This window comes from Mustela nigripes, chromosome 13 (genome assembly GCF_022355385.1).
Source record: "Mustela nigripes isolate SB6536 chromosome 13, MUSNIG.SB6536, whole genome shotgun sequence".
NCBI lineage: Eukaryota > Metazoa > Chordata > Mammalia > Carnivora > Mustelidae > Mustela > Mustela nigripes.
Window position 1 is genome coordinate 5,254,706 of NC_081569.1, and position 22,068 is coordinate 5,276,773.

The 22,068-nt window shown below is 49.0% G+C and overlaps 2 protein-coding genes and 1 non-coding gene across 10 annotated transcripts in view; 1 reads left to right on the forward strand and 2 right to left on the reverse strand.

Annotated features, from left to right (window-relative positions):
- Positions 1-6,716, forward strand: part of RCCD1 (RCC1 domain containing 1) — a 25,477-nt gene extending 18,761 nt beyond the window's left edge. For 3 of the 5 annotated variants that reach the window (XR_009398989.1, XR_009398993.1, XR_009398994.1), the window contains 2 exons: positions 4,035-4,259; positions 6,527-6,612. The gene's annotated coding sequence lies outside the window, so the exon portion shown is untranslated. Of the gene's footprint in view, positions 1-2,906; positions 2,996-4,034; positions 4,260-6,526; positions 6,613-6,666 lie in introns of those variants that run through there. The other 2 variants (XR_009398991.1, XR_009398990.1) reach the window with 2 other exon arrangements.
- A 745-nt stretch (positions 6,717-7,461) lies between these two features.
- PRC1 (protein regulator of cytokinesis 1) overlaps positions 7,462-22,068 on the reverse strand; it is a 25,503-nt gene continuing 10,896 nt past the window's right edge. The window contains exons 4-15 of one of the 4 annotated variants that reach the window (XM_059371545.1): positions 19,222-19,455; positions 18,975-19,145; positions 18,338-18,487; positions 17,487-17,634; positions 16,591-16,727; positions 14,683-14,778; positions 12,833-12,979; positions 12,528-12,638; positions 10,190-10,300; positions 9,466-9,642; positions 9,108-9,149; positions 7,464-7,551 (exon numbers count right to left, since the gene is read on the reverse strand). In XM_059371545.1, coding sequence (XP_059227528.1) covers positions 7,480-7,551; positions 9,108-9,149; positions 9,466-9,642; positions 10,190-10,300; positions 12,528-12,638; positions 12,833-12,979; positions 14,683-14,778; positions 16,591-16,727; positions 17,487-17,634; positions 18,338-18,487; positions 18,975-19,145; positions 19,222-19,455 — 1,596 coding nt within the window. In that variant the 3' untranslated portion in view covers positions 7,464-7,479. Of the gene's footprint in view, positions 7,552-9,107; positions 9,150-9,465; positions 9,643-10,189; positions 10,301-12,527; positions 12,639-12,832; positions 12,980-14,682; positions 14,779-16,590; positions 16,728-17,486; positions 17,635-18,337; positions 18,488-18,974; positions 19,146-19,221; positions 19,456-22,068 lie in introns of all 4 variants that reach the window. The other 3 variants (XM_059371548.1, XM_059371546.1, XM_059371547.1) reach the window with 3 other exon arrangements.
- On the reverse strand, positions 21,414-21,519 carry LOC132000420 (U6 spliceosomal RNA). The gene has a single exon (XR_009399295.1). It is a non-coding gene; the product is annotated as a U6 spliceosomal RNA (small nuclear RNA).

Here is a 22,068-nt window from a genome sequence, read left to right on the forward strand (position 1 = left end):
GAGATCATGACCTGAGCCGAAGGCAGCGGCTTAACTCACTGAGCCACCCAGGCGCCCCAATGGGGGGTTTTAAATATATTCCAGATACAGGTCTCTTTCATCAGATCCATGACGTGCAAATACTCTGTCCTAGTTGGTGGTCCGCCTTTTCCATTTCTAACAGTATCTTATGCAAAGCCAAGTCTTAAAAGTGGCTCGAGTCCGTCTTGCCATTGTTTCCTTTTATGGATGTTTTTGATGTCCGAAGAACTCTGCCCAGCCGAATACCATGAGTATTTTCTGTTCTAAAATAAACACTGGTTGAGACTTAGTGTTTAGATCTTTGATCTAAGTTTTGCCTTGGGAGGAGCGAGGCAAAGGAGAGCCGTTTGGCTGTGGCCGTCCGGTGGTTCAGCAGCGTCTGCTGGGAACACGGCCCTGTCTTGCCTTCGCGCCTTCTCCGGGAACCATTTCACCACCGTTTTGTGAGTCTTCGTAGACTCACTGGTTTTTTTTGTCTTTTTTTTTTTTCTTTAAGATTTTATGTATTTATCTGACAGAGATCACAAGTAGGCAGAGAAGCAGGCAGAGAGAGAGGAGGAAGCAGGCTCCCTGCTGGGCAGAGAGCCCGATGCGGGACTCGATCCCAGGACCCTGAGATCATGACCTGAGCCGAAGGCAGCGGCTCAACCCACGGAGCCCCCAGGCGCCCGCAGACTCACCGGTCTGTTCACTGACCTGCTTCCGCCCTTTCACCAATCAACGCTGCTTTGCCTTGGCTGCCGGAGCTGTAGAACTAGCCCCAAATTAGATGGGAGAGTCCTCCGAGTTGGTTCTTTTAAAAATTCTTAGGCTTTTCTAGTTTCTGTTTCCATACCCTAACATGTTTGTATCTACCAAAAACATTCCGCTGGGATTTTGAATGGCCCCACCTTAGACGTACAGATCGCTGGGGGAGAGCAGATGTTCCCCTCCAAGGGCATCGTGTATCTCCTCAGGCTTTTCTCTTTCATCGGTATCCTGCAGCTTTCCGCAGAGGCTAATATCAGTTTTGTTTGATTTATACCTAGGTCTAGTTTGTTGTTTTGGAGTTATTTATGTGCTGTTTTCCAAATTTTAGTTTCCGATTGTTGATTGCTAGTGTTTCCAAATGAGGTTGATTTTGTAGGTTAACCTGGTGTTACACGGCCTTGCTAGACCAATGGGAGCGTTTTGTAGGTTCCTTGGAATCCATACACTCATGATGTCTGTGAATGAAGGTGGTTTAATGTCTTCTTTCCAGTCTGTGCGTCGTGTCTTTCTTCCTGCCGCATTGCACTGGTTCAGAGTTCCCGGATCGTATTCCACAGGCGTAGTGAGAGTAGACCGCTTGCTTGTGAGCTCCGGGGGAAGGCAGGCAGCCTTGAGTCATCCTGTGTTACCTGTGAGTTGACTTTGGTAGATGCCATTCATTAATCACGTAAAGAAACATTCTTTTTTCCCCTAATTTTCTGGAAGTTTTTTTAAATTTTAGGTAAAGTTTATTTTCATTTAGTAGGTCTCTACAAGCTGTAAGCTTCTATGCTTGATTCTTTGAGCCTTCGGGAGAGTCTGTCCCTGCTCATTTACAGAGGACACTGGACTTAAAGGATGCGGTAGAAACCCCCAGTGCGACCCCTAGTGGCCATTCTTTATGACCTTTGCAACTCGGCATACAGCGGTACCCGTAGCGGAGCTTTAGTACAGGGACACAGTAAGGGTACAGAGCTGGGTCACAAGGGAGACAAACACGGGCAAAGCCTGACAGAACCCACGTGCAGGCTTACTTGGGCTTCCTCCCTCACAGGAGGGGTCACCCAGAACCCACTCTTCCAGCAGTGAAAATACAGCAATGTCTGTGCAGAGCTTCTGCCCACAGGAAGCCCATTTAGAGACTCAGCACACAATGTTTATGGGGGGCTCTCGCATTGGCACCCTTTGCTTACCATATACGGAATTCCCAGCGGGGAAGCAGATGTTCAGCCTAAGACATAGTGCCCCACACAAGCAGTCTAGGCACATCGAGCCACCCCTAAAGCTAGAGACTCTTTTGAGAGCTGAATTCCCAGATGCCAGCCAGAGGCTGACCTTGCAAGCATACATTTCTAAGCTGGCAGTCTCAGTCCTGCTATGCTAACTTTTTTTTTCTTGTCTTTTTTTTAAAAAAATTAACATATAATGTATTATTTGCCTGAGGGGTACAGGTCTGTGAATCATCAGGCTTACACACTTCACAGCACTCACCATAACGTACATCCTCCCCAATGTTCTGGAAGTTTTTTTGTTTTGTTTTGTTTTTAGATTTTATTTATTTGATAGAGAGAGAGCACAGTGGGCAGAGGGGCTGGCAGAGGGAGAGGGAGAAGCAGGCTCCCCGCTGAGCAGGGAGCCCGATGTGGGGCTTGATCCCAGGACCCTGGGATCATGACCTGAGCCAAAGGCAACTGCTTAACCAACTGAGCCACCCAGGCACCCCATTCTGGAAGTTTTTATCATGAATTTTGTCAAATGCTTTTCTGCATCAAATGATAGGATCGTGTGGATTTTCTTCTTTGGTTCATCAATATGGTAGATTACAGTGATAGAATTTGAAAATTATACTGTTTGCATACCGTGGCATTCACCGTGTTAAGCTACACAACGGAGTGGTTTTTAGTACATTCGCAATGGTGTGCAACAGCCATCGCCACAATCTAGTTTCAGAACATTCTCCTAAGCCCCCAAAGCAACCACTGCCTGTTACCGCTAGCCCCGATCACTGCTCTCCTTTCCTATTTCTATGATTTGCCTATTCTAGATGTTTCACATAAATGGGATCATACAATGTACGGCTTTCCGTGTCGGGGTTCTTTGACTTAGCACAGCATTTTCAAGGTTCGTCTGTGTTGTCGCATGTGTTCCTCCCACAGCTGCAGTGTTGCGTGGATAGACTTCGTTTGTCCTTGCGTCAGCTGATGAACAGTTGAAGGATTTCTGCTTTTTTGCTGTTACGAATAATGTAAGCAGTCATATATGTATTTGTGTGCGGACATGTTCCAATCGGGTATCGATACCTAGGAGTGAGGGTTGCCTGGGTAGCTCAGTTAAATGTCTGACTTTGGCTTGGGTTCTGATCTTGGGATCCCGAGTTCGAGACCTGCATCCCTGCCTCTGCCCCGCCAAGCCTCGTGCTTGCTCGCTGTTGAATACCGCCCGCCACCCCGAGCAGGGAGCCCGATGCGGGGCTCAATCCCAGCACCCGGAGATCATGACCTGAGCCGAAGGCAGAGGCTTTAACCCACTGAGCCACCCAGGTGCCTCATTTTTGTTCAGTTCAAAATATCTGTGAATCTCACTTGAAACTTTTTCTTTTTTTAAAGATTATATTTGGACATTTTCTGAAAGGGTTTTTGGCTGCTGTGGTTTAATTCCTTTCTGGTCAGAGAACATTTTGATCACTTAATTTTCTTAAAAATGTGGGATGCCTGGGTGGCTCTGGTGTCCATCCAACTCTTGCTTTTGGGTCAGGTCGTGACCTCATGGGTTGAGATCGAGCCCCGCATTGGTCTCCACACTCAAGGGGCTCTGCTTGGGGATTCTCCCTCTGCCCCTCTGTGCACACAGGCTCTTAGAAGTCTTTAAATTTTTTAAAAAAATGTGCTATAGTTTATGACCCAGAATGTGGCCTATTTTGGTGACTATTCTGTATGCACTTTACAAAAGAACGTGTTTTCTTTTTTTTTTTCCTTTTCTTTTGCGGTTGCTGGGTGGCGGTCTGCAATCAGGCCCAGCTGGTTATTGGTGGGATTCGTTTCTTCTAGAGCCTTGACTGTTTTTAATCTGGTAGATTTGTCCATCTTTGCCTTTCAGTTCTGTCGGTTTTTGCTTTGTGTATGTTGACGCTGTTTTATGTGCATAAACATTGAGAACTGAGATGTCACTGAAAATGGCGTAGAACTCCTGGGCTCTGCCTTTCACAAGAGCAGCTGATGAACTGGCAGAAACTGGCAGAGTCCACTTTTTTTTTTTTTTTAAGATTTTATTTATTTATTTGACAGAGACACAGTGAGAGAGAGAACACAAGCAGAGAGAGGGAGAAGCAGGCTTCCCACCCGGCAGAGAGCCTGATACGGGGCTCGATCCGAAGACCCTGGGATCACGAGCCGAAGACAGACGCTTAATGACTGAGCCACCCAGGCGCCCCACGGCAGAGTCCACTTTTGAGAGCTCCAGAAATCGTCAAAACCTTCCAGCGACCAGAGGGAGAAGCTGATGCTTTGCGGGTAAGTGCGCTGACATCTTGCCTCGCCGGCCCGCCACACCTGTCGCGGGGGCCGGTAATGAGGACAAGAGCTCGCGTTTTTGGTGCATGTTTGTGGCACCAGCGGGAGAAATAAAGTCCTTTTCAAAGAACTGTGACTGGATTTTGACCTCTGGCATTTCCCTGAAAGACTGGTGTAAGAGCTGGCCTGCCTTTGCCAGAGTCCGTGTATCCAAGGCTCAGTGGCTCAGGCCAGAAGTATTTAAGGACACAAGAATTGGCTGCAGCAGCTTGGACGAGGGCCGACAGCCGAGACAGGCAACAGACGTGCCAAAAAGCCTGGGAAGAGGGACGTCGGGAAAGGAAGTACGTAGGTGAAGGCCTCTTAAAGCTCCCCTGTGTACGGAGACCGGAGAAAGCTCGGTCCGCACGTAGGGCTGGCGTAGACGCTCAGAAAAGCCTGAGAAAACCTCAGGCTTTCACTCTGGCCGTCTCTAGGCTCCACGTGATGAAGCAGTGGAGAAGTCTCCAGAGTCGTCTCACGGCTAAGCCATGCAGGAGTGTGCCCAGAGCCAATTTGTGAAGATGATCATTTTCCTTCTTTAGTAATCTGTGCGCTCCTCATGGGGCTCGAACTCACAGCCCTGAGATCAGGAGTCGCACACTCCGCCCACTGAGCCAGCCAGGTGCCGCCCATCCTTCTAATAAGTGAGTTTAGCCAGCAGGATACAAGAGCCGTATAGAGAGCTCAACTGTATTCTGGCAGGCAGGCAACAACCAGGAACTGGAATTTTAAAATATCACAGTAGCCTTGAGAAATATGAAACACTTAGGAATATATCTGACAAAGATGCGGAAGATCTGTACGTATGAGCTTTAGAGTCCGTGAGAGAAAACGGACATCTCTGTCCATTTCCTTAGGTTATCCCTAAACTGATCTATAGATTCAATAATCGATTTTTTGTAGAAACCGACAAGCTGATTCTGAAATTCCTATGAAAATGCAGAGGACCTAGAACAGCCAAAGTGACTTTTAAAGAAGGTCGAAGCTGCTGGCCGGCTCAGTAGGTAGAACGTGCGGCTCCTGATCTCAGTCATGAGTTCCAGCCCCACATGGGGTGTAGAGCCTACTTTAAATGCTAAAAATGGAAAAAACAAAAAAGTAAAATCGGAAAGCTAATACCACCGGATTTCAAGAATTAATATTAAGTCTTTAGTAATCAGGACAGATGGATGCACTGATTTTTGACAGCAGCACAGGGGCAATGCGGTAGAGAAAGGAAAGGCTTTTCAACTCCTGTTGCTAGACAACTTGGCATCCATAGGTGGTCGTACTTGGAGCCACGCACATGAACACAGACGGCCGAAATGGATCACACACAGAAACACAAAACCTACACTTTTAAAACCATTACCTCTTGGGTTGGGTAATGATTTCTTAGAACACACCTACAATCTAAAGAAAAATGGGATGTCATCAAAGTTAACTGTCTGTTCTTCAGAAACACCGTTAAAAGAATGAAAGAGAAGCCGCAGACTGGGAGATGGTCGCAAAACCTAGAAAAACAGGACTTGATTGGGGCGATATAAAAATGTATCCAAGTGTACAAATATGTATTTTCTAATCAAAATAAAGGCTTTTGGGACGCCTGGGTGGCTCAGTGGGTTAAGCCGCTGCCTTCGGCTCAGGTCATGATCCCAGGGTCCTGGGATGGAGCCCCATATCGGGCTCTCTGCTCAGCAGGGAGCCTGCTTCCTTCTCTCTCTCTCTGCCTGCCTCTCAGTGTACTTGTAATTTCTCTCTGTCAAATAAATAAATAAAATCTAAAAATAAATAAATAAATAAATAAAGGCTGTTAAAAAACCAAAAGGCCAGGCAGCCTCACCCTATAAAAGCTAATCCTGTTAAGGACGGACAACAGTGGAGCCAGAAATTTCCTAATAGGGTTTCAGCCCCTTTATATATCAAGAGTTGGACTTTTGGTCTCATACTTTTCTCAAAATAAAAAGTATTTTCGGGACGCCTGGGTGGCTCAGTTGGTTAAGCAGCTGCCTTCAGCTCAGGTCATGATCCCAGCGTCCTGGGATCGAGTCCCACATCGGGCTCCTTGCCCCGCAGGGAGACTGCCTCTCCCTCTGACTCTGCCTGCCATTCTGTCTGCCTGCGCTCGCTCTCTCTCACAAATAAATAAAATCTTAAAAAAAAAAAAAGTATTTTCTATTTAGAACTAAGTGCATAAAAGGATATAAAAATCACACTGACTAAAAATTTCTTGTATGTTCTTTTAGTCTTTTGTTTTCCACAGACCAAACTGACCAAACAGTGATTTGAAAAAAAAAAAACAATAAAACACCACCATGTATCTTTTTGAAAGGTAAGTATACACATTAATTTATTTTTAAGAATATATTTATATTTTTAAAAACAGGACATGTATACGTCTAAGCAGCATGGCTGACAGAGACCAAACCCATGCCGGTAAGCTTTCGAGAACCATTGAGTGTGCAGACAGTAGTGCTGGCACAGGCAGGCAGAGGAAGAATAAATAGTGCTTGGGGGAGAGCAGTAGTGATCGCCAGGGTACGTGAAGATGCGGACGCTGTAGCAGGAACAACTCCCCAGTACTGACATGTGCAAAGTTCCAGATCTCCGGGACAGAGATGGCCCAGCCCGGCCCCACAGCCTGCCAACTGCAGGGGACAGACGAATGCCGGCACCTCAACCCGGAGAACACTAAAGAAGCAGAGTTCAGGTAAGCATGCGTGTCCGTACACATGTCTCTGCATGTAGGCCATTGCACCATAGAACAGAATTCTACACCATTTAACAAAGGAGCCCCAGCCTCTCTGTCCGACAGGATGTTCATCTCTCGTTATAAGGGTACAGGCCAATAACACTTCGTGCCCCATGCCCCGAGGATGGGCACGATGGTAAAATACAACAAACCCTTGGTCAGGCTTCAGCAATAGAATTACGGGGCAGAGAAAGAAATTAGGTTCCATCTGCTAAAATTTGCACTTACTGCTATGAACTAAGATTGAATGTATTTCTTGGGTCAAAACAACAATCAAGTTTTTGAAGACCCACTGAACCATCTGGTAGGTTTTCATCTGTAACAATCACTTCTGTCAGTCAGGCCCAGGGTAGTAGAACCTAAACTCAAGAAAAATCGAGGCCCCCCCCACATAATCAGGTCTAGTCTAGGCACAGGAAGCTACAGCGGCTGACTGATCAGGGCTTCTCAGGATTGGATGTTGGTCGAATTGAGGATTCGAGAAGCAGCGTCAGATTTGGAAGCCTTTGAAAGTTCTCGCTGTTGAAAAATAAATAATGTCAATGGCAGTGCGGCCCCTCCCCGGCACACCCCCTTGTCCTGGGAAGTACGGGTACATGACTCTGAGCCCGAGGTCCCTCGCCAGCACAGGCTCTGTTAGGGATGGAAGATGGAAGCCTGAGCACCATGCTATTAGCCGTAGATAAGCATGTGCACCCTGGACCCCTTTCCTGAGCCAGTACATTCCACCAGAACCTCCCAGCACAGAAATCCCTTACGCTCCATGAAGTACTCTCTCCAGTGGTCAAGCTAGGCAGGCAACAACCTTTGGTCTCTGAGCCCTTTATAAAGGACGGGGCCAGACCCTCTATCTACCAATCCCTGGGGCCGAGGGCCTTGGAACCTGCTGGTGATTTGATCTCCTGCTGGAGCACATGGAACAGAAGAGGGTAAAGCATGAACGAGTCCCGAGAAAGGGTAGGAGAAGTTAGAGAGAGGTTAGGAGAGGTTAGTCTACCGGCTTGGTGCTGCCTGCGGGGGTGGGTATGAGCCACAGCAACCCAAACCAGCCTAACCTCCCACCTTTATGGCCTTGCCATAAAGAGGAGCAGGTGCATTTAAGCCCCAAGTGGGCACTGTGGGACTGGGCTAAGCAGGCAGGAGCAAGCGGGTCCCTCAGTGCAGCCGGCAGCCAGCCGGAGCGACACACACAGGGATGTCATTTGACAAAAGTGCCGTAGTATGAAGCCAGCTGCAGTGTTCCAGACAAGCTCTAGCCTTGGGCAACTGCCCCCTTCCCCGCCACTGCAGCCCCGAGAGTGGCACCCCTGGCTGTGCGCCAGCATGTCCCCTCCACCCCGACCCCACGTGAAGAGCAGCCTCCCCTCCCCACAGGAAGATACTGAGGGAAGAGAGAACACGTGCTGTTAAGGGCGCTGCAGTTAAGGATTAGTGAAGACGGAGTAGGTTACTAGGAACAAAGAGTGTCTGGAAAATCGCTTTCCCAATGCCACATGATGCTTTAGCAGCTTGATGTGGGAGGAACAGGCAGAGGCTAGGAAAGGAGCACTGGCTCGCTCGTGGCAGACAGAAAGCTGGCGGGTGAGCCCGAGGGTTAGTACGGCATATACTCCAGGACATGATCAGCACGCAGGCCCAGAACCTCACGACAGGCAGCACACAGCTGGGGCTCCCCTCCCCGCGTGATGGGGCCTCTGTTCTCTCCAGCACGCTGGAGGCCTCTGAGGTCACAACCAGGGAGGGTGAAGGTCTTCGGGTGTGAAACACGGTGATTTAAAAAAAAAAAAAATTTGCCTGACTTTAGGTAGGGCTGAGAATCCAATTCAAGTCTGAACAAGTATTCTTGTTAATCAGCAGGTTAGGATGTTGTAGGATTGAAGTCAGAAAGTAGTTTTGATTTCCACATTAGGAATTCCTACTTCCTTTGTTTAAAAAAGGGGTGGGGGGCGCTCTACGATAGTACAGCTGAGATGATCAGTTAGTGTAGCTCCGTGTCCAGACGAGAGTTCAGCGAGCAGATGTGACAGGTGAGTTTGGAAAATGGCCACGGGACATGCAGGGGTTGCCATACAGACCTGAAGCCCAACAGCGGAGCTGTCAGAGAGGGGCGGATCCTTCTAAGAACAAAGAATTGAGACAATTACCAAGAACTCCACCAAGAGAGCACCAGGGCAGTGATCAGAAGGGTCACCTCCTGCAGCCAGGGAATGGTATTTCTTAAGCAGAAGGATCGAGGTTAAATGTCGCGTTGCCACTGCCACTTTCCTTCTCTTTCCCCTAAACCACCCGACCCCGTGCCATGGTCAAGGCAGGAAAGGGATTCTCAGCCTCCAAAAAACTGTCCTAATTATCTGGGTGCCCTTGGGAAGGAACCCACTCTGCCCCAACTGTGTGCTCCCCAGAGACTGGTAGATATCAGAAAAGGTGAATTACCGCAAACTCAGAATAGGTGCTGGCAACAGAATTAATGCTGAAGTTGCGCTGCAGGGGGGCCGAGGCGGGGTACCCACCGCTCAGGATGCTGCCGTTGAGCTCCAGGTTCTCCTTGTCGGCTCCATGCCTCCCAGCACGGGGGGTTTTTTTCCCCGAACAAGTGGAAGTGATGACCGGCTGCAGAGAAGAGAGAGATCCGGGCATCATGCTAAGGAAGGATACACACACACACACACACGTGCACGCACACACAAGTGGCCAAAGGCTAGTAACATCTCCATATTATTCATGTCTCTCCTTGTGGTTTTAAAAGCTGCAGGAATTCTTAATGATGTGCAGAGGACCTGTCTTAAGCCTGTCTGTGAAATACTTGAAAGACACATGTAGCACATCTTCTCCACCTCTCTTTACGTGACCGTCCCCGACCGTCTCGCGATCCAGGGTGGCCGGACTGGAACCCACGCACAGGGACCTCGCTCAGCAGCAGCTGAAGCCCAAGGTATGAACCGAGCCCCCAGAATCCTATCCCAGTGACTCCCATGATCCTACTGGGGTTCAGAATGACCATTCCCTCTCTTGCAGTCGACAGATAAGCTAGCTTACTCTCAGCATCTCAAGGGAAACTGAATCCAGGCATCTTAGACAGTGGCACAAGCCGGCGGGGCGTCCGGGTGAGCGGACTGGAGCCGTGTTGGTGAAGCCCTTGTGCGCACAGCATACTGACCTTGCTGCCAGAAGGTGGAAGCCGAGACACGGGGGAACGGTAGACTGTCCCCCCAAAGACAGGCCGAATGCTGCTGTTGGCCGTGGCATTGGACATGGCGGTCGTGTTCAGCTGCGGAGAATGGGCGAAGAGAACACACCGAACACACTCAGTAGCCTGCCCGGCACCACAGAGAAAGGAACAGAGGAGAAAGTCCAAGATGGGTTTCCAAGGCTCAGAGCTTTGAGAGACCTGTGGTAAGTGTTCAAAGCTGATTTCTACCCAGATTGAACTATAGCATGGCATAGCCATTTTGCTTCTAAACCTATCAGATTAGGTATTCACACAAGAGGTTCGAAAGCAGAGCCATGCAGAGGTCTGTGTCCAAATGCAGCCACTTCACAGCAGCCCAAAACCCCACCAACAAGCCTAACGTCCACCCCCAGGCAAATAGGCGAATTGCGGTTGAGTTGTGCTGTGGATACTGGTCCCCGTTAAAAAGGACTGACCTGTTACCTGTGCCGCAACACGGATGAATCTCACCAAAGTTACGCTATATGAAAGAAGCCAGACCGGAAAGGCATACATACTATATAACCACATGCATATAGCGTGTTAGAAAATGGAAACTTGGGACACCCGGGTAGCTCAGTGGGTTAAAGCCTCTGCTTTCGGCTCAGGTCATGATCCCAGGGTGCTGGGATCGAGCCCCACATCGGGCTCCCTGCTCAGTGGGGAGCCTGCTTCCCCCTCTCTCTACCTGCCTCTCTGCCTAGTTGTGATCTGTCAAATTAAAATAAAAATCTTAAAAAAAAAGCAAACTAGTCAGTGGTGACAGCAAGGCTATGGCTGCCACGGGCTGTGGGGGCGCAAAGAGAACACGAAGGGGCAGGAGGAAACTTTGCATGCCATGGCTGTGTTCACGGGCTTGACTGTGGTGATGGTTTCATGGGGTATACGTATGTCAAAACTTAGGGAAGTATACACTTTATCTGCCAATTTGACTCAGTAAAATTAAAACAAAACAAACCCTCTAGGTAGGGGCACCTGGGCGGCTCAGTCAACTGAGCATCTGACTCCGATTATGGCTCAGGTCATGATCTTAAGGTCGTGGGACTGAGCTCTGGGCTGGGAGTGGATCCTGCTTGAGATTCTCTCCCTCTCCCCCTGCCCCTCCCTGCCCTCCTCGAGCACGGGCATGCACTCTCTTTAAGATAATAAATCTTAAAAATCAAATCTTTAAAAACTATGTAACAATAGGGAGCTAGTTTAATAAATGATAGCATGGCAAGAGGACAGAAGGTGCAGCTAACAGTAAGCATGTATTTGAAGAATGACTGATGCTATGAAAAAAATCACAAGCAATAAACCCAGTAGGGTGAGGCAGAAATCCAAATTATATGTGATCTCTATTTTGTAAAAATACATTTTTAAAAAATATTTTATTTATTTGACAGAGAGCACAAGTTGGCAGAGAGAGAGGGGGAAGCAGGCTCCCCAGTGAGCAGAGCCCAACACGGGGCTCGATCCCAGGAAACTGAGATCATGACCTGAGCTGAAGGCAGAGGCTTAACCCACTGACTTAACCCACCCAGGTGCCTCATAAAAATACATTATTTAAAAGCCTTTTTGGGGTGCCTGGGTTGCTCAGTGGTTGAGCTGCTGCCTTCAGCCCATGATCCTGGGACGGAGCCCCACAACGGGCTCCTGGCTCAGAGCGAAGCCTCTTCTCCCTCTCCCACTCCCCTTGCTTGTGTTCCCTCTCTCGCTGTCTGTGTCAAATAAATAAAAACTCTTCATAAGCTTTTTTAAAATCAGGAAAAACACCATATATCCTCCTGGGAGTTTTTGCAGGGGATTTTTTCTTTTTTCTTACATGAGCTCCACCATCAACACGGGGCTTGAACTCCCGGCCTGGGATCAAGAGCCGCAGGTTCCACCGACAGAGCCAGCCGGGCACCCCTGCAGGGGATTCTTAAACTATCGTATGTTGTAAAATACGAGCCGAGAAGTAAAGCTCTACTTCATTTATCAAAGACAAGGTCACGTTCCTCCCTGACTTCTGCTCCAGCGATGGAAGAATACTGGATATTCCATTTACTAAACTTGCGGTTCGGGGCCCCCAAGTTTAACCCACCCCAGACCCCAACAACAGGCACACATCTGCACTGGCCAGGCCGTGACTGTCGTTATCAAGTTGCTACCGGGGTAAAGGTGGTCTTCCATTCATACATTTAGAGGAACCTCACCCGGAAGGCCCAAGAAACTCTTCCCCCTCTGTGGGGCAGGAGGCAAGAGGTGGCCAAGAGCCATCGCCTCGAGAGCCCCATAAGGGCGGTTCGCAGAGCCCCGCGCTCACCTTGCGCACTTTGCCGGGTGTGTTGGGGGTGAGTCCCCGCCGCTTGCTGGGCGTGCGGGGAGCACTGCCGTACAGCATCTCAGTCTCTGTCTGCTTCTTGTTCTTGAGTTGCTGTGTGAAAATCAGAAGCAAAAGCCATAAATCTCAGGATGGGAAGAGGCCTGAGATGGGACAGAAGCAGTGCCCGAAGTGGAGTGTCCAGGCCCCATACCCAGGGCTACCCCTCCAGCTGCCGCCACCCCCGCCTCCGGCAGAGACCCTGGGCTGCTCACACCCCGTCCCCGTCCCCCACTGCGCTCGCTCACCCTTTCCTGCTTGGCTCGCTCCTTCTCCAGGCGGTGCGCCTCCCACTGCTCCGACACGTACTCCATGAACTTCTGCCCGTTTACCACAAACGCCTTTGAGTGCTCCCGTTCCCACGTTTCTATCCGTGCCTTCAACTCCTCTTCCAGCTGGAATCGTAGACAAGGACACGCTGATTACCACCAAGTTTTGGTGAAGCCCGCGTGGAATGATTCCCCCAAAGGAGGACCCCGCCCCAGAGCACCGGGAGCGGAACACCAAGCTGGACCCACGAGGGTACAGGACGGAGTGACCAAAGAGCACAGCCTAGGGATGGTTTATTCCTAACACACATGAAGGGGGAGAAGGCAAGAACCCAGAGTCTAACTAGGGTTTTGGTGCCTAAAGCTGGACGCAGCACAGGGAACACGAGCAACGCGAAATGGGCAGAGCGGGTCGAGAGCACCGCCCTTGGGGTTCGCAGCCGCATCTACTTCTCAGTGGCTGTGGAAAGGCGGGCGAGTTACTGAAGCTCTCAGGGCGTCTCCTCATCTATAAAAATGGAAATGATCCTAACCTCCTAAGGAGGTGGTGACAACAAATGATTAATAAATGGAAAGCACTTTACAACAGTATCTGGCACTTAACGCAATAGTACTAACAATTACTTCTACTACTAAAATAGATAACGGGGGGCCTGGGTGGCTCTGCATTCAGCTCAGGTCATGGTCCTGGGGTCCTGGGATGGAGCCCCATGTCGGGCTCTCTGCTCAGCGGGGAGCCTGCTCCCCCCCACCTCTCTGCCTCTCTGCCTACTTGTGATCTCTGTCAAATAATAAAATCTTTAAAAAATAGTACAAACTATTTATACCAAAAATAAAAAAAGTTAGACAACAGTAGGGGCGCCTGTGTGGCTCAGTTGGGCATCAGCCTACGCCTTGGGTCATGCTCTGCGGTCCCGGAACTGGGCCCTGTGCTGGGGTCTCTGCTCAGCAAGAAGGCAGGTCTGCTTCCTGCCTTCCCCTGCCCCACTGCCCTGCACTCTAATACATGAATTAAGTCTTAAAACAAAACAAAAAAACCACCAGTAAGGAAGCCCACAGCACTTTCTCAAAAGCTTGCCTTATGTTATAAGCCAAACTGCATATTCCCAAATTTATGTTTGAGTCCTAACTCCCAGTACCTCAGAATGTGGCTTTATTCGGACATACAGGTAATGGAGCTAAAGTGATGTCATTCGGACTGCTCCTAATCCAACATTCACTGGTGGCTTTGTTAAGAGAAAATGTGGACACAGATACAGAAAGGAGGCCAGGTGAAGGTTCAGGGAGAAGGCAAGTCATCCACAAGTCAAAGAGACAGGGCTCAGAAGAAACCAACCCTGGGGCGCCTGGGTGGCTCAGTGGGTTAAGCCTCTGCCTTCAGCTCAGGTCATGGTCTCAGGGTCCTGGGATCAAGCCCCACATTGGGCTTCCTGCTCAGTGGGGAGACTGCTTCCCTCCTCTCTCTCTGCCTGTCTACCTCTCTGCCTACTTGTGATCTCTCTCTGTCAAATAAATAAAATCTTTAAAAAAAAAAAAAAAGAAGAAACCAGCCCTGCTGATACTTTGCTCTCAGACTTCTAGCCTCCAGATTGCGAACAAATTCTGTTGTTGAAGCCCCACAGTCGATGGTACTTTGCTGTGGCATCCTGAGACAGCTACGAAACCTTGATATTCAGATGCTTCCCCCAGGAAGGCTCGGCATATACCTGCCATCCTTGCCTAAGCCTTGGAAGAAAGGACAGTTCTGGGGCGAGACAATTCAAAGCAGAGGATTTACACAGTAAGGTGTTTTGTAGCCAAGCACCAAAAACTCTTTGTGGCGACGTTACCTTGGGGAGTGTTTTTTGAAGCTTGGCTCGTTGCTTTTCTTCTTTTAGAAGATTTCCTCCGCGGTTTGTAAATCGACTTGGATCTGAAGCTTTTCTCTGTGAAAAATACCTTTTAATTAGAGGAGGCCCTGCGACAATTAGACCAGAAACTGCTGCTAAGATCCCTCACTCTCATAAACTGATACAAACTAAGGAAACTCTCAGAGTTCTGCATTCCCAACCACTGTCCGCAGTGAGAGGCAGTGATGTCCTAAGACAGGTGAGCGGGCTGTGAGCACTTACAGGTATATGCACGATCACCCACTGGTGTGTAGGAAGACTACAGTTTCCTTTCTAATCTAAAAGTAAGATGGGGGCACCTGGATGGCTCGGTGGGTTAAGCCTTCAGCTCAGTTCATGATCACAGGGTCCTGGATTGACCCCCGTTCCCTCAGCCTCTCCTCTCCCCCTGGCTCGTGCTCTCTCCCCCGCTTCAAATAAATAAAATCTTTTTAAAAAATAAAAGATAGGCGTTAATATGTAATGTGCAATGTCACTGGCTCTCTTCCGTGGTTCAGATGTCAAAGACCACTTGTCACCTATAGGGAATGAGACATGTGGAGCGACAAGGGAGGGGTCTACACTCGGGAGGGCTTGGGGGTGGCGTCCCTCCTCGCCCACTCACTCCTAGCACGCGAACGACGCAGCGTAAATGTGCCCGGTTAAGAGGTTTACGATCTGTTTTTTTATTAAATTAACACTCACAAAATAGGCAAGTTAAACATGTTAAGTGTTAGGCTTCTTTTCTGTTTTTGTTATTGTATCATGTATACAGTATATCAGGGCAGTAATTTAACCATGTAATTTGTACATATAAATTAGATTTATACACTCAAAAATTGGAGATCATCAGAAAATTTTAGAAATAATTTGTCAATGTGGGGGCAAAGCTCCTAAAGAAACTGTTTGCCTTCCAGACCACTTGACTCATGACCGCCCGTAAACACTAGCTAAAGGGGGTGGTAATTCATTTCTTATTTTTCCTTAAATACCGGCATGTCAGTAAGCCTTACTTACCTGGCTCTTTACTGACATTTCCCACCCTTCCTTCTTGCTTCCAACCACAAGTTAAGGAGTAACTGAGGCCTGGGGCATCTGTTCTTAGTCAGCTCTGAGACCTCACACGGGGCTCTCCATTCAAGTCCTGTTTCCCTGCTGTAACCCTGAAGGGGTTGAGCTCAGATTCCCCAACAGCCCCTTTCAAGCTCTGAGAACGAGTCTCCGTGTGCCCTACACGTCTCGTCTGGCTCATCCAAGCCCCATGCCTGAGCTTGGAAACCTTTGAGGAAAGCTGTGAGAGCCAAGTCTGTCAGGAGAAAAGGAATTCAGACCATACACACGTGCCCCGGTACCCAGGGGCTGTCTTCTGAGAAGACAGCAACCGCTGGAATGGTAGCGAACAGTAACTGCCGCCCCACATCCGTGCCCCCCTTCCTTGGGTCAGAGAACCAGAATCTGTCTGCAGCAGCGGCTCCCCCCGGCCTCTCCAGCCCCGGGTGTGGCCTGCAAGCAGAGCAGCAGTGCCTGACGTGCAGCAGGGGGAGCTCCAGCGCTACCTTGAACCTGAGGTCCGGTCCACCCGTTAGTGGTGGGGAAGCCGGGGACACAGACGACTGTGGAACAGCTGTGCCTGCCCTGCATGTTCTAGCCTGGACTTCTTTTTGCAGGAATTCGACCTCACTGAGGGCAGGAATTCCGTTCTCTGTTCCCGCATGTGAGCTGGGCACGGCTGGGTCAGCAGCAACTCAGGACTTCGTGCTGAAGCCCGGGGGTCAGACCCCTGGCCAAGAGCGGAGCGGAGGCGGACCCTGCACATGGCGGGCGGGAACGCTCGACCGCACTCTAGGGGAACAGAAGCTCGGGCCGTACCTCAAAGTCCAAGAAAAGTCTCCAGCTTTCTTCCCACTTCTGGACGCCTTCGAAGAGTTCCTTGTGAAGCTCATAGTAGTTTCTTAAGCGCACGATCTCAGCATCGTGCAGCTGGAGCAGATTTTCCGTGTAGTCCTCTGCAAGACCCAGGCCCCGCAGTTTTTAAAAATGCCTCGTGTGGAGCAGCCCCACGTACTAACCCCCATCCCCTTCCTCCTAAAATGAAACCAGATTTTCTTCCTTATAGTAAAAGCGACACGTGAATAAGTGCACGCTGTGGACGACAGAGCCAGCTCTGTCACACGCTCAGTCTGCGGGGAGCAGGGAGTAAGGGGCTAGGCTATGGGTCACAATGACGAAGATTCTCAAAGCTGCGTCACCTCTTGCCCTGTTCTCGGTTGCCCTCACCATCTTCCTTTCCATCCTGCTCACAGAAAATGTCTAAAAGCCTAGTACAATCTCATCTTTATGCTCAGTTCAGTTCAGGCTAGAGCTCCGCCGAGCTCTCAGGGATGACTCCATGGGCTCAAACGTGCCCTGCGCCTCCGGGTTAAGTTGCTGAACATTTACATGCCCTCGCGTCCTCATCTCCTGAGGTGAGGATTAAGTGAGGCGGCGGCGTCAGGAGTCTGACAGTGCACCTGGCACGGGGTGACCGTGAGCTCCTGACAGACCTGAGCCTCACGACGACAGGCTACGGTGACTTACTACTTCTACTACTTCGGAAATCAAGGCCCCCTTGTCTCCTAACGGCATCTGCAAATGTTAATTACACAGGAATGGCAGCTAACGCTACGTGGCTTGAAAAGGCAGCAGAGGAAATCTGTGCTGGTGAATGTCTGCCCTCGTAAAAGACAAGTGAGGACGTCACAGGAAACCGCCGCCGGTGTACGAACCTGCGTAGTAAGGGGCAAAAGCCTGTCTCTGCTCCTGGCTGTAGAAACACTGGTCCCAGTACTGAGCCAGCTCCACTCGAATTGCCTCAATCACTTTCTTCATGTTTTGCATCTTCAGTTCCTCCAGCCGATCCACTTCCAGCTGCAGCTGTGACAGAGAGACTCGGTAAAGGTGCTTGCCATCATGTACTTTCATGCAGGAATACAGACGTGCAAAGGTCCCCCTAACCCCCCACCCTGCTAAAATAAAATTACAACACTAAGCCACAGGGGTCAGTCAACGCTTTGAGAGAGAGAGAGAACCCACACATACAATAGCAGACAGGGAGAGAATCCCAAGCAGGCTCCAAGCTGGATGTGGGGCTTGATCCCACAACCCTGAGATCGTGACCTGACCCAAAATCAACAGCTGAACACCTGACCCACTGAGCCACCTAGGTGCATCAATACTTTTTATAACTCTTATCACGGGAGCCAGAAACCTAAGAAAAGTGCACAGAGGACAGAAGATAAACAGGCTACAGCCACCCCTGTCTAATGCTTGCCTTAAAACCAGGCTCGTAGAGCACCTGGGTGGCTCAGATGGTTAAGTGTCAGCCTTCAGCTCAGGTCATGATCCCGGGGATCCCCTGGGATCGAGCCCTGCATCAGGCTCTCTGCTCGGTAGGGAGCCTGCTTCTCCTTCCCCACCCCCCCCCAACTCATGTTCTTGCACACTCTGCACACAGGCTCGCTCGCTCTCTCTCAAATCTTTAAAACAAAAAACAGGCTCACTCGAGGCAGACGGTGTTGAAGACGATATACTTGACACTGGTAGAGACTGCTGACCCAGTGCCCATTGGATTTCTTACCGCTTTCCTGACCTTGGCCTTTGACCCAGTCATAACCGTGGCCACAGCTTCTCTCTCTTCTGCAGGTATCTGCAACCTGTCCCAGAGCTCTCGGATCTGAGCTCGCAGACCCTCACACACTGCTTCATTTTGTGATTTTCGCATTTCCAGCTGTAGCAAGGAGAGCCAATGGTTATGGCAAAGACAGCAGCACAAAGAAGGCCAGCCCTGTGGCTTCCTGCAAAGAAATGTTTGGACCCACACGGAGAAGCAGCACTTTTACTAGATTGTGAAGAAGTGTGGTTTCATGACTTTTGGACACAAACTGTATGGCTGCCATTATGGTAGGATCTCAAACCCCAAGAATTAGAATTCAGATTTTTAATTTAAAAAATTAAATATGAAGCTAATTCACATGACTAACAGTATTTCATCCAAAATTTCAATTTCATTCTTAGAGCCACAAATAAGTGTTTTGTTAAAAAAAGAAAAAAAAAAAAAGACAAGCCCCCTTCAAGGTTATACATCATTCACTGTCTCTACCCTCCCTCATTCTTTTAACTTACACAGACTTATTTAAGACTGAAGGGAAAAAACTGCCATTTTTTTCGAATCTCTGGACACTAGAGAACCAGGCCGTAATGTGAGCGGTTATTACCTGCCGAAGCAGCTTCTGTAGTGTCGCAATATTCTCCAGAGACAAACAAAAGGCATCTTCATCTTCACACACCACATCCCTTTCAAAGCTCGTGTCTGGGGTGTGATCTAATTCCTCCATACACAGGACGATCTGTCTCTTTATGTTGACGAACTCCTCACGTCTAGACGCCTACGAAATAAAATGATTACAAGTACCTACGGGAAAGTCCAACTGACTTTCAGGAAGTGTGAACGCCAGCACTTACCTTTGTTTCCCTCAGCGTGGCCACGTGTTGTCTGAACTGGCTCAGCTCTTCTAAGCTGGGAACCGAGGAGCTGTCAACGTCATAGTGGGGCATGCAGAGAATTTCACACAGCTCTTGATCTTGTTCTTGAAGTAGTTTCAGCTCCTGTTTTCGCTCCTTTTTCTGTTTTCGCATCAGTTCCACCTGAGTGCGCAAATCCTTTTCTAGCTGCAAGATGGTCGTCTCTCCTTCTTCCTGCAGGAGACAGTGTACCATTGTGAGAAGGTTCCATGTGGATCTCTTCAAATGACGAGAAGGACAATGGGAGAGGGCTAGGGTGAGAGGCCTTTTTTTTTTTTTTTTTAAAGATTTATTTATTTGAGACAGAACGAGTGAGAGAGAGCATGTGCACAGGTGAAGGGCAGAGGGAGAAGCAGACTCCCCACTGAGCAGGGAGACTGACGTGGGACTCAATCCCAGGACTCTGGGATCATCACCTGAGCCAAAGGCAGATGCTTGACCAACTGAGCCACCCAGGTACCCCCTTGGATGACAGACTTTTAGTTAAACTTACAAATAAGTCAACTCATGGCCAGCAATATATGGCACCAAGAGGGCTCCCTAAGAAAGGTCTTGAATAAGGAAAGGTACCAGGACACTTTTGTAAGAGGTGAAAAGTGGTTGGAAAGCTTACGTTGAGTTAGCTATTGAAGACTATATCTAGTTCAAGACGTGATGCTCATCCTAATAATCCTAAGAACAGCACCTAGCCGATAAAAATCAATGGTCTTTACTCTACTCCAACATATTAAGAGGGAAAAAAAGTGGCAGGTATAGGACTTAAAAATTTACACGATTTTACTCAACAATGGTGAATAAAGACTATCATGTAATCTGAGGAAGATCTATCACTGTGTATCTAACTTCTTACCTAATTTCACACTGAAAATTAAAAAAAACAAAACAAACAAAAAAAAAAACACTAAAGAAACTATTTGTTGGGGCACCTGGGTGGCTCAGTGGGTTAAAGCCTTTGCCTTCAGCTCAGGTCATGGTCCCAGGGTCCTAGGATCAAGTCCCACATCGGGCTCTCTGCTCAGTGGGGAGCCTGCTTCCTCCTCTCTCTCTCTGCCTGTCTCTCTGCCTACTTGTGATCTCTGTCTGTCAAATAAATAAATAAAATCTTTTTTTTTTTTTTTAAGATTTTATTTATTTGTAAGAGACAGAGGGAGAGAGAGCAAGCGAGCACAGGCAGACAAAGAGGCAGGCAGAGGCAGAGGGAGAAGCAGGCTCCCCGCCAAGCAAGGAGCCCGATGTGGGACTCGATCCCAGGACCCTGGGATCATGACCCGAGCCGAAGGCAGCTGCTTAACCAACTGAGCCACCCAGGCGTCCCAATAAATAAAATCTTTAAAAAACCCACAAAAATTATTTGTCTAAAATCAATGATACAGGGATGCCTGGGTGGCTCAGTCATTAAGCATCTACCTTTGGCTCAGGTCGTGATCCCAGGGTCTTGGGATCAAGCCCTGCATTTGGCTCCCTGTTTAGCAGGAAGCCTGGTTCTCCCTCTCCCACTCCCCCTCCTTGTATTCCCTCTCTCGCTGTCCCTCTGTCAAATAAACAAATAAAATCTTTAAAAATAAATAAATATTAAATAAATAAATAAATAAAATCAACGATATATATGCCATTTCTGTAGATTCCAGGAAATTCCACTAGTGTCATGGTCTGTCTAATTGCTCTTGGCTACCAGGTATGAATTATCCTTAACCTTTTTTTTTTTTTAAGATTTTATTTATTTACTTGAGAGAGAGACAGTGAGAGAGAGCATGAATGAGGAGAAGGTCAGAGAGAGAAGCAGACTCCCCATGGAGCTGGGAGTCCGATGCGGGACTCGATCCCGGGACTCCAGGATCATGACCTGAGCCGAAGGCAGTCGTCCAACCAACTGAGCCACCCAGGCGTCCCAACCCTTTATTTTTTAATTTTTTATTTCTTATAAACATATATTTTTATGCCCCTGGGGTACAGGTATGTGAATCGCCAGATTTACACACTTCACAGCACTCACCATAGCACATACCCTCCCCAATATCCATAACCCCACCCCCTTTTCCCAACCCCCCTCCCCTCAGCAACCCTCAGTTTGTTTCCTGAGATTAAGAGTCACTTATGGTTTGTCTCCCTCCCAATCCCATCTTGTTTCATTTAAAAATACGGAACGCTTCACGAATTTGCGTGTCACCCTTGCGTGGGGCCACGCTAATGTCCTCTGTATCGTTCCACTTTTAGTATGTGTGCTGCCGAAGCGAGCACTATCCTTAACCCTTTAGAGGCGGTCTCCCGGGGATGTCTGGGGGGTTAAATCGGTTAAGTATCTGCCTTCGGCTCAGGTCATGATCCAGGGTCCTGGGATGGAGCCCCACATCGGGAATCCCTGCTCAGCAGGGAGTCTGCTGCTCTGTCTTCCTCTGCCCCAGCCCCCTTGTGTTTTCTCTCTCAAATAAATAAAATCTTTTGAAAGAAAGGAAGGGAAAAGAAAAGGAAGAAACTCCCTCCTAGACACCCACGTACTTCTTGCTGTAACAGAGAGAGGGACCCCGGAATCTCACGGCACCATGTGCTGCCCCTGCACTCACAGCCATTCCAACCACCTCCCCAAGCTCCACGCTGGTTTTCATTTTTATGATCCCAACACTATTTCTACTGGTTCTCCCCAGGGACACCTTTTGGACCCCTATCCTGTTACTCATTTCATCCTTGCTGGGCTCCTCCTTCAAGCCCTGCCCCGTGGTAGGCCGCCCGACAGCGGGCTCTCAGCGGGCTCTCAGCGGGCTCTCAGCGGGCTCTCAGCGGGCTCTCAGC